Source organism: Xyrauchen texanus, chromosome 5 (genome assembly GCF_025860055.1).
Source record: "Xyrauchen texanus isolate HMW12.3.18 chromosome 5, RBS_HiC_50CHRs, whole genome shotgun sequence".
Lineage (NCBI taxonomy): Eukaryota > Metazoa > Chordata > Actinopteri > Cypriniformes > Catostomidae > Xyrauchen > Xyrauchen texanus.
The window spans coordinates 1,965,051-1,981,794 of NC_068280.1; the positions used below are offsets into that span (position 1 = coordinate 1,965,051).

The 16,744-nt window shown below is 39.6% G+C and overlaps 1 protein-coding gene across 1 annotated transcript; it reads left to right on the plus strand.

The window, feature by feature from the left end:
• Positions 1-274: 274 nt before the first annotated feature.
• Positions 275-14,823, plus strand: LOC127643809 (cAMP-dependent protein kinase catalytic subunit alpha-like). Its single transcript, XM_052126703.1, has 10 exons — positions 275-705; positions 4,096-4,157; positions 4,304-4,432; positions 5,551-5,649; positions 5,723-5,805; positions 5,933-6,059; positions 6,213-6,308; positions 6,406-6,528; positions 12,383-12,547; positions 13,640-14,823. The coding sequence occupies exons 1-10, from the start codon at positions 660-662 to the stop codon at positions 13,763-13,765; spliced, it is 1,056 nt and encodes a 351-aa protein (XP_051982663.1). The 5' UTR covers positions 275-659; the 3' UTR covers positions 13,766-14,823.
• The last annotated feature ends 1,921 nt before the right edge of the window (positions 14,824-16,744 follow it).

Here is a 16,744-nt window from a genome sequence, read left to right on the forward strand (position 1 = left end):
TGTCTTAATGTCTTAAAAAACAGGCTGGGTCTGGATTAATTTAGTTTTATGTGCAAAATACTTTTTATTCTCATGTTTACTTTCTACATAGGGACTTTGATACGCTTTTATCCTCAGTTTTGTAGGCCTACGCGTCGACATGACAAGAAAATATTTCAACGGCTGTTTTAACGGCCCAACAACTTCGCTGCTGTCAATCACGCTACACATCTGTCCGTCTGGCCAATGAGGTTAGGAGGTGGGCGGGCTCAGCGCGGAGGCGGAGTCAGTGTCGATGGCCACGGGAAGCGCGGTTGCATGAACGATCTCTCGTTGAACCTGCACATTCGCTCCGTCTTTTTCGGCCGCGGTTCCTGCGAGCACCCCCGAGGGCAGGAGGCAAGAGAGAGAGACGACTGCGGGGCCGCGGAGGTGCGGCGGAGAGCCAGGCAGGCCAGGATAGGACGCTCGAGTCCGGTTTGATGCTGGCGGCCCGTCCGGATGCTGCCGCTGCTGCGTTCATAAGGGACCGCTGTTTATCCTAGAAACGATCGGACGCGTCAACGTCCTCTATTCTCACATTCAAAGCCGATTGGCGAACGGCATTCGCGAGAGCCGCTGCAGACACGGCAGCATCCTTCCGTACCTGCGGCTCTCCAGCGCCTTACAGGCCCAGAGTCATGGGCAACACGCCGGCCGCCAAACGGGGCAACGAGATGGAAAGCGGTGGGTGTTTTTTCGTCTCTTTTCTTTTTAACGCTTTAATATAATTCTGTTGAGTCATCATCACCACCATCATCATCATCATCATTCTACTCATCGACATCATAAGATGCTCGTTAAGCCTCGAGAACATCGTCGTGCATGTGTGAGGTTTCAGCAGATGATGCTGATGCTGCTGCCATGGCGATTATAGCCTCAAACAATGTGTTGATGCTTTAATAAGAGTGAGCAGCGCGTTTGTTTGTGTTGGACCCGGTGTATAGCATGTCAGGGGTGTTTATTAGTTATAGGGAGGTTTGTGTATATGTGTGTGTGTTTGATGGGTCTATAGAAGGACAGATGTGTCTTGAAGCTGCAGAAGGAATTAAGAAAACTGCATTCTGGTATCTGTGTATTATTGGACTTTTAACACTTAAAATCGTTATATCTGCAAGTTTTATTTATTTTATGTATTTATTTTTTTTTGTCTCGCATAATCAGACCTTTCACTACACAACATAAAGTCTGGTGACTGGTCCACACTGCAGCTTATAATGGCGAACTGCCTACATAGACAGGAAGAGATCTTTCGACTGACATGTTTAAAGGGACAGTACACCCCAAAATGAAAATTCTCTCATCATTTACTCATCCTCATGCCATCCCAGATGTGTGTGACTTTTTTTTCTTCGGCTAAACACAAATGGAGATTTTTAAAAGAATATTTCAGCTCTGTAGGTCCATACAATGCAAGTGAATGGTGACTGAAATTTTTAAGCTCCAAAAAGCACATAAAGGCAGCATAAAAGTAATCTAGTGGTTTAATCAATGTCTCCAGAAGCGATATAATAGGTGTGGGTGATAAACGGATCAATATATATATTTTTTTAATACTGTATATAAATATATAAATATACCCAGTAGGTGGTGATATGCATGTAGAATGTGAATCGCCAAAAGCAAAAGAAGAATGTGAAAATGAAAATCAAAGTGGAGATCACAGTATAAAAGGACTTAAATATTGATCTGTTTTGTCACCCACACCTATCATATCGCTCCTAAAGATATGGATTAAACCACTGGATTACTTTTATGCTGCCTTTATGTGCTTTTTGGAGCTTCAAAGTTTCAATCACCATTCACTTGCATTGTATGGACCTACAGAGCTGAAATATTCTTCTAAAATTCTTAATTTGTGTTCTGTAGAAGAAACAAAGTTATACACATCTGGGGTGGCATGAGGGTGAGTCAATGATGACAGAATTTTCATTTTGGGGTGTACTGTCCCTTTAAGTCATGGATATCTTCTATAGTGAATATTATAATTTTTTTTATTTACATCACCTAAATAATGCTCTTGTGTAGAGAACAATAGGTTCTTTGCAGTTATTTTTAGCAGGGCCAAATTTATGCCCGATGCAGTCATTGCGTGATATGAGCGTGAAGCGATCCTCTGTGTGTATAATAACGTATATAACATATAACGTGCGAGTAAGGGCAGCTGGTGGACTTTCTGGTGCCCTCCTAGAGTAAGATGGTGCCCCCTTAGGGAGTTGGTCCCCTTCGCAGGCTACAGTTTTGATTTTTAGGGATGCCCCAATTTTTTTGATCTATAGTGATTTTAACCAAAAAACTATTGGCCAATACCGATATATTTCCACTTGCCTTATTTTGGCATCAGATCACTGTTTTGCTCAGGACTTATGTTTTAGAAATGTACAAAGAGGTACAAAAGCTTTTGTTCTAAAAATAAAATAATTTACTTTGAACATTGGATCTATTGAACACATCACAGTCCAACGTTTTAAAGAGGTACACAATACAAAATAAAATGTGTTTTTCAGTTCAAAACAATAAAACTCTATACTGTATATAATAGAATATAACAAACTATATAATGCAAACATATTATGGAAATGTCAACTACATCATTGAAATAAAAAGTTACCAGAGGAACAAAAACGTCCTTTTAAATTCTACAGTGGTGTGATGGATAATGGAAAATGCCGTCCGGACCGCTAGAGGGCGCCGCTTGCTTACACAATGCTGACCGAAGAGCTGATCACGGTCTATCTTTAAACGCAGCCTTTCAAGCTTTTGTTATCGGATATCATGGATATGGAGTGGTGGTGGCGTAGTGGACTAAAGCACATAACTGGTAATCAGAAGGTTGCTGGTTTGATCCCCACAGCCACCACCATTGTGTCCTTGAGTTAGACACTTAACTCCAGGTTGTTCCGGGGGGATTGTCTCTGTAATAAGTGCTCTGTATAATACATTGGTACTCAGAAGGTTGCTGGTTTGATCCCCACAGACACCACCATTGTGTCCTTGAGTAAGGCACTTAACTCCAGGTTGCTCCGGGGGGATTGTCCCTGTAATAAGTGCACTGTAAGTCGCTTTGGATAAAAGCGTCTGCCAAATGCATAAATGTAAATGTAAATATTTCTATAGTGATTATGTTATTTATGAGTTTCACTCATCATCACCTAAATATTGTTCTTGATCAGAGCTTGTGTAGAGAACAACTCAAAGTGATGCCCGATGTGACACTGAATCCTTTCCAATAGATTCTTTGCATTTATTTTGTCTAAACGGTTCACAGGCTGATTCATCACTGAAATAACTGAACCATAACTTTTGAAAATAAATCCTTTCTACTCAGAAATGCACATATTTATAACATTTAGCTTTACTTAATTTGCATTAATGTGTCTAACACAAATGAGGTGATGAGGTGAACTTAAAGTAAATTAATAATTGAGTTCCTTGAACTTTTTTGGCTTAAAAATCCATAATATTGAGATTTTAAGTACTACTAATTCAAATAATCAAGTACAGAACTGAGGATGTGGTGAATACCCATACTTGGTATTGGGTTTGGTCAAAAGGAACTTAGTAGGGCATTTAATATGTTTTTATTAAAAATACAGAGATTTTGGGGGCATGTGTATCTCAGCAAGTATTGACGCTGACTATCACCCCTGGAGTCACGTGTTTGAATCCAGGGCATGCTGAGTGACTCCAGTCAGGTCTCCTAAGCAACCAAATTGGCCTGGTTGCTAGGGAGGGTTGAGTCACATGGGGTAACCTCCTCGTGGTGGTGATTAGTGGTTCTCTCAATGGGGCGTGTGGTGAGTTGTGTGTGGATCGTGGAGAGTAGCATGAGTCTCCACATGCTGTGAGTCTCCGCGGTGTCATGCACAACGAGTCACGTGATGTGTGGATTGACGTTCTCAGAAGCGGAGGCAACTGAGACTTGTCCTCCACCACCCAGACTGAGGCGAGTAACCGCGCCACCACGAGGACCTACTAAGTAGTGGGAATTGGGTGTTCCAAAGTGGGAAAACAAACGTTTCAGAAGTCCTGTCTCCTGACTGTAGTGCTTAATCAACTGTCTGTCTCTCCTTACAGTCAAAGAGTTTCTGGCCTTTGCCAAAGAAGATTTCCTCAGGAAATGGGAGAATCCTGCACAGGTGAGTGGATTGGAGGGAACAGCGTTAAATATTAAGTGGTTCTACCACCTCTGTGAAACGCACAGTAATGTTACGTGATTATTAGTTCATTACCATTACTGGTGCTCGTATTTTGGGTTAGTGACCATTTTGATTGTGCTCCTCAGAACACGGCATGTCTGGAGGACTTTGAGCGGTTGAAAACTCTGGGCACGGGGTCGTTCGGCCGTGTGATGCTGGTCAGACACAGAGAGACCGGGCAGCACTACGCCATGAAGATACTTAATAAACAGAAGGTAGGCGGAGCTAATGAGGATGACATCACAATGAGAGGATGCAGTTTACATAAAATGGTTACATAAATATTCTATTTTGGCAATTCTCGTTACTGTAACATAGTTATTTATTACTGTATAAAATCACTGTAATAAAATCTAATTTTATTGAATACACGTCTTTGATGATAAACATGTTTTCAGCTGCTGAGTTCAAAGCCTTTTTCTGGGGCTTAAAGTCCAAAAATGTCATGTGGTGTTTCCGTCCGGAGACAGTAAAAAAAGTTTCATTAAAAGCTGAAAATTTAGAAGAAGTAAAAATATTGGCATATATTTATATATATATTTTTTTATTTTTTTTTATAAATAAGCAGTGAAACATTTTTATTCTAAAAACTGATACATTTTTTAAAAACTAAATCCACAAAATCCAAGTATTGTTGTTCTCATGTCACAAAATTAATAAATAAATCAAATAAAACAGACCCTCAAGACTGTGTGAAGTAAACATATATTTTTTTTTTATTCATTTTTAATAATTTTTATGAAAAAGGACGTTTTGGTGAAATACAGAAAACTTTTTGATATTTGTGCCTGAAAAAATCTCGATATTTAAAAAAAACACAATATTCACCTTTTTTCAAATGTATCTTTACATTTATTTATTTTTTTATCATTCATATTCTCAAGCTGCGTGGAAAGTATTTGAATACATTTTATTTGATTGTCCGGCCACATGAAAGTTTTTAAAGTCGTTAAATAAATTTGTTGAAGAAAATACTATAAATGTTTTTTTTTTTTTTTAACGGTGAAACCAAATATACAATTTCTACAAACTTGATGCATGTTTTAAATTTTTTTTTAAAGATTTCTCATTTTTATCAGTTGGGACAAACCTCATTTCTCAATTATTTTAATGCATTCATTTTCTTTCATTACAGAAATACAAATTTGCAGGTCAGATATACTCAACTCTCATGAAAATGTTCCAAATGCAAACATCTTAATGGCCCTAAAAACAAGCTTGATTGTCTTTAAGCTTATGTTTTCATATTTGATTGGATTTAGGGGTGAAATATGACGTGAACATGTTCGTTACAGGTTTCATGACGTCCGCTCGTTTATTGTTTCTCTCTTAGGTAGTGAAGCTGAAGCAGATCGAACACACTCTGAACGAGAAGCGAATACTGCAGGCCGTCAGCTTCCCTTTCTTAGTGCGATTGGATTACTCCTTCAAGGTCCGTTCAATTTCAGCAGAACAACTGCTTAATTCAGGCCACCGCATGCAATGAACATGTTTGTGTGTTTTAGGATAACACTAATCTGTACATGGTGATGCAGTACGTTCAGGGAGGGGAGATGTTCTCACACCTGCGTAGAATCGGCAGGTTCAGGTAAACTTACTTACATTTTACTGAAGGGAAATTCCCTCAGAACAGCAGCAGCAACGAAAAATGTGAGGTTTGTTAAAGAACTTAAATGTGTATTTTCTCTGTTTTCTTGGCCCTTTCTCTAATGTAGCGAACCCCATGCACGGTTTTATGCTTCACAAATAGTTTTGACATTCGAATATCTGCATGCCCTTGACCTGATCTACAGAGACCTTAAACCAGAGAACCTCCTCATCGATCAGCAGGGCTACATCCAGGTAACTAACAATGCTTTCAATCTCACACTGCTCATAATATTACCAGCGCTGCCCTTTCATGGCTTCCTCATGCCCATTTTGACGTCAAAGAAACGTTTGTAGTACAGATATATCACATGATCATACTGTATGCCTGTGCCACTTTTGTTTCAGGTGACAGATTTTGGTTTCGCGAAGCGGGTCAAGGGTCGCACGTGGACATTGTGCGGCACACCTGAGTATCTGGCCCCAGAGATTATCCTCAGTAAGGTAAGCCACGATGTCCCGGTTTCTCTGAGGAGACTGGAGCTGCCGTGCCTTCCTGGAGCCAAGATGGAGCACTCACATTTTACACTCTTTCTCATAGGGTTATAATAAGGCTGTGGACTGGTGGGCTTTGGGCGTGTTGATGTACGAGATGGCGGCTGGTTACCCCCCATTTTTCGCCGATCAGCCCATTCAGATCTACGAAAAGATTGTCTCAGGAAAGGTGAGCTCGCCGAGACCGCTTAAATTGGGCGTGTTTTTGAGTTATGTTTGCTTCAGTGTTGCCCTGACTTGTTTGGAGCTGTGTTTTGATTATTTTTGAGAGGCGTAATCATGCCTAGTAACCATGTTGAGTTTTCATCCACACACTGACCGACATCAGCACTGGTGACAATCAACACAACACGCAAATCAATTAAGGCCAACCTATTAGCACTGAACATCACAAAGCAAGTTACCAAAATGGACAACAACATGTATTACAAATAATGCCACTACATAATTTGGTAATATATGATAATTTTGCATCCTGTCTCTGGCCCTCTGTCTGTAACGCTCAGTTTTGGCATAAGCTCCTCCTTTAAACTTCAATGTAAATGCCCTCTGTTCTGATTGGCTGACATCCTCTGTGCTGATTGGCTGACATCCTCTGTTCTGATTGACTAACATCCACTGTTCTGATTGGCTAACATCCACTGTTCTGATTGGCTAACATCATCTGTGCTGATTGGCTAACATCCTCTATTCTGATTGGCTGACATCCTCTATTCTGATTGGCTGACATCCTCTGTTCTGATTGTCTAACATCCACTGTTCTGATTGGCTAACATCCTCTGTTCTGATTGGCTGACATCCTCTGTTCTGATTGGCTAACATCCTCTATTCTGATTGGCTAACATCCACTGTTCTGATTGGCTAACATCCACTGTTCTGATTGTCTAACATCCACTGTTCTGATTGGCTAACATCCACTGTTCTGATTGGCTAACATCCACTGTTCTGATTGGCTAACATCCTCTGTTCTGATTGGCTAACATCCACTGTTCTGATTGGCTAACATCCACTGTTCTGATTGGCTAACATCCACTGTTCTGATTGGCTAACATCCTCTGTTCTGATTGGCTGACATCCATTGTTCTGATTGGCTGACATCCTCTGTTCTGATTGGCTAACATCCTCTGTTCTGATTGTCTAACATCCTCTGTTCTGATTGTCTAACATCCTCTGTTCTGATTGGCTGACATCCACTGTTCTGATTGGCTAACATCCTCTGTTCTGATTGGCTGACATCCTCTGTTCTGATTGGCTAACATCCTCTATTCTGATTGGCTAACATCCATTGTTCTGATTGGCTGACATCCTCTGTTCTGATTGGCTAACATCCACTGTTCTGATTGGCTAACATCCACTGTTCTGATTGGCTAACATCCTCTGTTCTGATTGGCTAACATCCATTGTTCTGATTGGCTGACATCCTCTGTTCTGATTGGCTAACATCCACTGTTCTGATTGGCTAACATCCACTGTTCTGATTGGCTAACATCCTCTGTTCTGATTGGCTAACATCCTCTGTTCTGATTGGCTGACATCCTCTGTTCTGATTAGCTAACATCCATTGTTCTGATTGGCTAACATCCACTGTTCTGATTGGCTAACATCCTCTGTTCTGATTGGCTGACATCCTCTGTTCTGATTGGCTGACATCCTCTGTTCTGATTGGCTAACATCCTCTGTTCTGATTGGCTGACATCCTCTGTTCTGATTGGCTAACATCCTCTGTTCTGATTGGCTGACATCCTCTGTTCTGATTGGCTGACATCCACTGTTCTGATTGGCTGACATCCTCTGTTCTGATTGGCTGACATCCACTGTTCTGATTGGCTAACATCCTCTGTTCTGATTGGCTGACATCCACTGTTCTGATTGGCTGACATCCTCTGTTCTGATTGGCTAACATCCTCTATTCTGATTGGCTAACATCCATTGTTCTGATTGGCTGACATCCTCTGTTCTGATTGGCTAACATCCACTGTTCTGATTGGCTAACATCCACTGTTCTGATTGGCTAACATCCTCTGTTCTGATTGGCTAACATCCTCTGTTCTGATTGGCTGACATCCTCTGTTCTGATTAGCTAACATCCATTGTTCTGATTGGCTAACATCCACTGTTCTGATTGGCTAACATCCTCTGTTCTGATTGGCTAACATCCTCTGTTCTGATTGGCTGACATCCTCTGTTCTGATTGGCTGACATCCTCTGTTCTGATTGGCTAACATCCTCTGTTCTGATTGGCTGACATCCTCTGTTCTGATTGGCTAACATCCTCTGTTCTGATTGGCTGACATCCACTGTTCTGATTGGCTGACATCATCTGTGCTGATTGGCTAACATCCTCTGTTCTGATTGGCTAACATCCTCTGTGCTGATTGGCTAACATCCTCTGTTCTGATTGGCTAACATCCACTGTTCTGATTGGCTAACATCCTCTGTTCTGATTGGCTAACATCAGCCCCGCGAATATCGCCATATTTGAAACTCTATTGGAAGAGAACAAACAAGCTCCACAACATTATAAATCTATATTTATAGTCAGCAACATAAACGTTTAAACAGTCATGACATTAGAAATATTCATGAATGAAACCATTTATTTACCGGGTCCAAGTGTTTTTATCTGCCCATCCTTCAATAACGGTTCCTTTGCAAAGCTTGAATCGTATTATGACTAGTTCACAATCCACGCTAAAATAAGACCGATCCACGTGATGCACACACGCGGTGGGAACTAGTCACATGTCCAGTATCATCCTGCACTGAAATGCTCATCATCTGAAACGCATTAAGATGGTCAAAGTCGTCCATCTAGTGCATGTTTACCAACACCAACGATTAAAAATAGCACAGATAGGCGAAAGAATGCATCCATGACACGTTTGTGCTCAAAACAACAAGAGGCAGAGCAGCTGAATAAAACAGGGTCTCCTTTTCAGAGTTGTAACTTGACACCGCGTCTTTTAAAAGTGGCGCGAGATACATGACAGCGGTCAAAGATGTCCGTGTAGTGCACGTTTATATCCAAAAATAATTCAAAATATAGTCCAGTTTGTTCCCCTTTGGTGTTCAGGAATAGTTAGTATGCCACACCAGTCCTGTCTGTCCTTCTCTCTCTGTTTATGGACAGAAGCGCCAGTGGGCGGGGCCAAGGGTGCGATGATGTAAAGCAGGCGTTGATGTTTTTCCGCTGTAGAGGCGGTTATGAATTAATGAGTACCCCTTGTGTTGCAGAGGAGTCACAGAAGTAGAGAACGAGCCGTTTTTGCAGCTTAGTTTCAATAAATGCTTTTATTGCGTTGTGGATTAAGATTTGAGCTCTGAAATGTAACGTATGTTTTATAGTAGAATTACCTCTTGTATGTCAAAATATCAAGGGACATTTTATTCCTCATGACATGACTCCTTTAAAACAAACAGATTTCCACTTTTTTTCTTTTTGTTATATGAACGTCACACTGACTTTTTAAATCTTTTTATTTATAGATTTTCAAAATTCTAAAAATAAAAATTATTGCATGTTTAAAACTATGATAATCTTAACAAAGAGTGAAATGAAAGAATCATTGCAATATTTATTGTGAAATAAAATTCAAATTTTTCTGAAATAACGACTTTCCCATAGTTGTGGTGCCACACCAAATAATTTCACCCCTAATAATGTTTTTTAACCAAATGGACAAAAGTGTCTATGAAGAACATGCTTGAGATGAAATATGAAAAATCAAGGGAAATATCAATTGTGTGCAGAATATCTTTATTGGGCGCCATTTTCCAATCAAGCTGTCATTTTCCCAAATTATGCAAAAAGAGTGAAAATATTTAATTGTTTGTATTTAGGATGCATAACATGTTAGCTATGAAATGGGAAGGAGTCGAACATTTGTATTTTAAAAACATCAAAAATAACAACAAAAAAAGACCAAAAAAACAAACATGCCACATTTTTATAAATAATTAAATTAAAATAAAAAAGAACCTACAGCTTGATTTTTAAAGATACTATTTTTATTTATTTATTTTGGAAGTCGCATTGAAAAACTACTTGGCTCAAAAATAATTGTCAAATTATGCAAAAGTGTGAAAATATTATTTTTGTGAATTTAGGAATAATAAAATGTTAGCTATGAAATTAGCATTAGCAACACAAAGGAGTCAGCAAAAAACATTACAAATGTCATTTCCAAAATCCTATTAAACACAAGACAGTATTTGAGATGTGTTGAGATGACACTGTGGTGGGAAGTTTCAAGATTTTCAGAAAAGAAATGGCATAAATATCCAATTGTAGGACATTGTTAGTAGACAAATTAAATAAACTAGTGAGAGTGAAAGATGTTTTAATGATATTCTACGAGATTGCCAGAAGAAACACCCATATATTTGAATTTATCATCTAAAAGTCCAACCAATAAATGTTCTCAAACGTAATACAACCTTTGGTAGAGCGGACTAAGCCAAAACCATTTTGTTCTAGAATGTGTATATATACTCAACATATGACCAACTATCACCACATGGTTTCCCACTACAATCCAGACCATTGCATCATAAAGCAGAAGTCACTCTCTACTTACTAAAATATCTCAGGAAATCATGTGAATATTTCTATATAAAAAAAAAATGCAATGTAAGATTTAGTAAACATTGCTGATTGCACAAAAATGCAAAGTCAATTCAACTCCACCCAGCCTCCAGTCTTTTAAAGGAATAGCTATCCCAAAAATGAAAATCCTCTCATGATTTACTCACCTTTAAGCCATCTCAAATGTGTCCGACTTTCCTTTTTCAAGATTTTTATAAGCACATTTCAGCTTTCAATTTTGTGAGGCATTAATGAAAAGGGAAACCACAGAAAAACCTTGAGGCTCTTTCAATAACAGAACGTCCTGTCCACTGAGACATTTCTAAATTTGCAACAAACCTCATAATCTTTCTATTGCCTGATTTGACCCCTACTGCACTATTTTCTACACTGTTTCGTTGGTTTGTACAAGGTCCTTGAAGTACTTAAAGTTAGCTTTTAGAAATGTAAGGACTTGAATACCTGGAAAACGTGCTTGAGATTAAAACATGTCCTCCGTGTAACGTGTGTCCATCAAAGATGAGATCCCGCACCCCACTTTCATTGAATAATGTGTCTTTTAACATCCTTCCTGTTCTTTACAGTCAGATAAAAACATAAAATAAATATTAATTTTAATCACAAATTGCAAAGATGTGCTTAAAAACAAAGTGAGACTTCTCTCTCGTTAATACACCGGGGCACCTGCGCGAGTGTGTGAGATGCTCGTTGCTTGTTAAACGAATATTCTTGGTTCAACACAAGTTAAGTTCAATTGACAGCATTTTGTGGCATAATGTTGATTACCACCAAAGTAATTTTGACTCGTCCATCCTTTAAAAAAAAATGCAAAAATCTGTGTTACAGTGATGCACTTACAATAGAAGTGAATGGGGGCAAATGTTTGAACGTTAAAATTCAGTTTCAAGAGTATAGCAACGATACATAAACAATATGTGTTTTACATGATCTTACTGTCATAAAATCATCTATGTCTATTAGACAATTTTACAACTTCGTTGCCATGACGATGTGATGTCAACAAGCCCTAAAACGACTGCAAAGATGACAATTTAAACTACTTTACGGCTCAAATAATACATGACCTTTAACAGAATAATTATCGTAAGTGCTTTTATAAAATGATAAGCTTCAAACTCCTGCCTTGTAACCCCTTCAAAAATTTCCCCATTGACTGCAAGTTTAAGTGGCACACATCTGGGATGACTTAAGGAGAGTAAATCATGAGAGGATTTTCATTTTTGGGAGATTTAACCCTTTAACTAACACTAATTAACTATTCTTCATTCATACCAAACAACATAACTTTTTCAGAATCTCTTTTGGATAGAAATGTCTAAAATCTTTATCAAAGGGGGGATCCATCCGTGTTAAAAGTAGTACTCAAGTACTTAAAAGTATTTAAAAATACAACTCTTTCATTTCTGTCTCTTCACAGGTACGATTCCCCTCTCACTTCAGTTCTGACTTGAAGGACCTGTTGAGAAACCTGCTGCAGGTGGACCTGACCAAGCGCTTTGGCAATCTTAAAAATGGAGTGAACGACATCAAAGGACACAAGTGGTTCTCCAGCACTGACTGGATAGCCATTTACCAGCGGAGGGTGAGAAACACACATTTCCATTCATCACTTTAAGCAATCTCATTCACTGAATGTCACTTAAACTCAGTTCATACTGACCATAGTGGAGGTCGACACTGAGTGGTAAATGTTTATTCAGCGATAAAACGACAGTAAACATGGTCAGTCGCTCCTAACATGGACTCAAGCTTCATAAAACCGCCAGTACACAGTTTTTGTCATTAAATACATTTGTATGTATGTAACAAATTAGTATGCAGTAAGACGCTCGTAAGAGAGCAAGGCATAGTCAAGACACATAGTTGGCATAGTTGGCGTTCACTCCAAACACAGGGTATTGTGCAGTAACGATGCATTTTTTAAGACACTCGTGTTCTGTTTTACGAGTTGCACCTGTTTTAGAGAATGTAAGTCATCATCATTGTTTAATTTGACAGCCTTACTAACCACTCGACCATGTGTGAGACGATTAGGCATGCGAAAAAACGAAGTACACCAGAGCCTTAAGCAGTTACCTAGCCTCTGCACAAGAACAGGAAACTGCTGTTTATTAAAATGTGTTAATAACCGATAGAATACAATGATTGCTGCATTACTTCTGGGGATGTGTACTTTAATGTGCAACTAAGCAGGGCTGTTTCAGACCATTCTGGCACCCTAGGCGAAATCCCTATTGGTGTCCCTGTTCTGGGGGTGAGGGGATGTTTGGGGAGCGTGGCAGTGGCCTCCTCTTTGGCGACCAAAAGCGTCCGCCTAGTTCACCAATGCATAGAAATGGCCCTGCAACTAGTTAATGCAAAAACTGAGTTTTTACCACAGTGTGCTACCATAAACTGCTGTCGCGCTCGTTTGTGTGGATTTCTTCTGGAGAGTTGCATCACACAAACACGCGGTTCTCCGATTGGTGGATCTTTCTCGGCTGTACAATTGTTTAACATGAATTCCACTATCAAACACGATTAGAGATGATAAATGAATGTGATTTGTGGAGAGATTTCATCGCTTGCTTTATCACGTCACCTGCTTTGCAACGGTTTTTCCACGCTTTCTTGAGATGTTTATACTAAATACTAAACATAATACGAAACAATAATAATGTGTGTGTTTTAACAGGTGGAGGCCCCATTTGTGCCTAAATGCAGGGGTCCCGGTGACACCAGCAACTTTGATGACTATGAGGAAGAAGAGATCCGCGTGTCGTTCACGGAGAAGTGTGGAAAAGAATTTTCCGAGTTCTGAAGTAAGAGGTGATAGAAATATAGAGAGAGAGAGAGAGAGAAAGGACAAGTGCATGAATCTTAAAACCGATCCTTCCTCCTGTTAATCAGCAGAGAAACCAGCGGAAGAATGCAGAGAAGACAGTGAGGCCTTTTTCATCTCCTCTATTTTAATCATGTTCGTAAATGTCCTTTTTTTAAATCTGTTCAAGTGATATTAATCATGATGGATTCGATAGGGTGTGATTGTCGGCCAGTGGACTGGGATTGCTGTTACCACACAAAGAGAGACGGGGGTTAGTTAAACTCTTGAGCAATTACCGCTAAGGTGCGAGACCTCCACTAGGCCACCTTAGCAACCGTGCAGAAATCAAACATGTTTTCCTGTGTAACAACCGAAATATTTTGGTCCTGTATACTGTCATGTGTTTCTTTATTCTTAAAAATGCAGTGGAGGGATGACAAAGTGAAAAGAAGCCATGATGTCATCATATGAGCACTTCTTTACATATTTTCATTTTATCTTATTTCAGCTGTAGGTCCAGCGCTCTCTGTAAAACGTTCACACCAATGAAATGTGCCATGAAATCCTACAAGTGTCGATATTTTGACTCATCATCAGTTACGTTGATTATCTGATGAGTACACGACCGACTGATAGCCTTCACTGTGTCAAGAAGAGGGAATGAATGTTTTTGTTCTGTTAGTTTACTATTGTTATTACTCTAATCGATACGGTTCACGTTGGGTTGCAAAACTGCGCACGCGGAGAAGCCGTGCGGTCGACACTCTCCAGCGAGCCGCTGCATCGCCCCCAGTTTTTCGCCATTTCTTCCCCCTTTTTTCTTCCATTTCTGCGTTTGTAAACAGGCAGAGTCTTCTCTCAGAATGGGTGCAGTGCATCTGGCTCCTTTTTGGGTGAGAATTCCTCACACGCAAGTCTTTAACTCTCTAGGCTACAAATATTTCCGAAGCTGGAGGTCAACTCAGTGGATTCCAGTGCTTGCTCCTGAGGACATGGTTCAAGTTAATTGTGATATTTTGCACCACAAGAATCATTCCAATAAAGTATTACTCTAAATACCAAACAGGCATAGTGTCCTTTTTATGTGTGTAAGTCCTGAAGTGTGGAGTGGGATATTACACCACTGAAGAAGATTGAGGGACGAGGGGGCACTATTCCACACCCACTGAAAGATGAAACAGTCCTGCCTTGTTTATTACCATGATGGTATTTCTTGAGCATATAAAACAGCAGAGACATCATCGGATCAAAGGACTGTAATGAGATGTCATTATAGATCCTCCACCATGATTAGTAAATCCAAGCCTCCTGTTTACGTGCTCATGCTAACAGGTTATGCGTTTGTGAGCATTTGCCTTGGACAGGAGTGGTTTCTGAAGGGTAGCCCTGCCAGAAATGTGGTTTAGCATCTTGTAAAACTAACAGTTTATATTCGGTCTACAGTATTTTATGTTTGCTTTGATTTTATTGTGGTTGATTTATTCAAAACACTTTCAATGCCTTAATGTGCTTATAAAACTAATAACAGACATTATTGTGTTGTACATATTGAGTACATCTTTCAAACATTCTCCGTCTAGGTTGGAAAAAGTAAGTGAACCCCTAGGCTAATGATGACAATAAATGCAAATAAGTGTCTGGAGTTGGCAAACCTGGCATCCAGTTAATGAAACGAGATTGGAGGTGCGGGTTAGAGCTACTTTGACTTATCAAAAAGCACTTACAAATTTAGAGTTTGCCATTTACAAGAAGCATCTGCTGACGTGGACCACGAGATCTCAGAAGACCTCGATCAAGAATGGTTGATTTGCTTAAAGCTGAAAAGGGTCACATAGTTATCTGGAAGTGTTTAGATGTTCATCTGTCCACATATAGACAAACTGTCTATAAATGGAGGTGTTTTAGTACTATAGGTACTCTCTCTAGAAGTGGCCGTTAGATATTCATCTGTCCACATTTAAACAAACTGTCTATAAATGGAGATGATTTAGTACTATAGGTACTCTCACTAGAAGTGGCCGTTAGATATTCATCTGTCCACAGTTAGACAAACTGTCTATAAATGGAGATGATTTAGTACTATAGGTACTCTCTCTAGAAGTGGCCGTTAGATATTCATCTGTCCACATTTAAACAAACTGTCTATAAATGGAGGTGATTTAGTACTATAGGTACTCTCACTAGAAGTGGCCGTTAGATATTCATCTGTGCACAGTGAGACAAACTGTCTATAAATGGAGATGATTTAGTACTATAGATAATCTCACTAGAAGTGGCCGTCCAGTCCAGATGACTCAAAGGACACTGCGCAGAATTCTCAATGAGGTATAGATGAACACTAGAGTGACAGATAAAGACTTGAAGGAATCATTGGAACTGGTTAACATCTCTGTTCATGAGTCTACTGTACAGAAAACATTAAACGGGTGTGTGTTCATGGCAGGACATCACGAAGGAAGCCGCTGCTTTCCAATAAAAACATTGCTGCGCACCTGAAGTTTGACAAAGACCACCTTGACACTCCACAACACGACAGGAAAAATGTTTTGTGGACTGATGAAACTAAGGTTGAAATGTTTGGGAAGCAGCACTATGTTTGGCATAAAAAGGGCGCCGCATACCAACGTGAAAACAACATCCCAACAGTGAAGTACGGTGGAGGGAGCCTCATGATTTGGGCTGCTTTACTGTTTGGGCCTAAAAAAAAAAAATGTATTGAAAGAAATCCAATCAAATTGAGTTGTGTATTTATTTATTTTACTAAATGTAATTAATACAACTTAATACAACAAAAAAATATAATTGAATTTTATTCGGCTTATGGGGGTTTTTGAAACTCAAAATATACGGGGGTCACAGAAACTCAAAATATAAATGTTCGTGTTACACTGGTGCCGAAACCCGGGATTAGAAGATCGTCTGGTCGCCATGGACACCTCACCACAGGGCGAAGTCATTCGCGCCCTGGCTAGCATC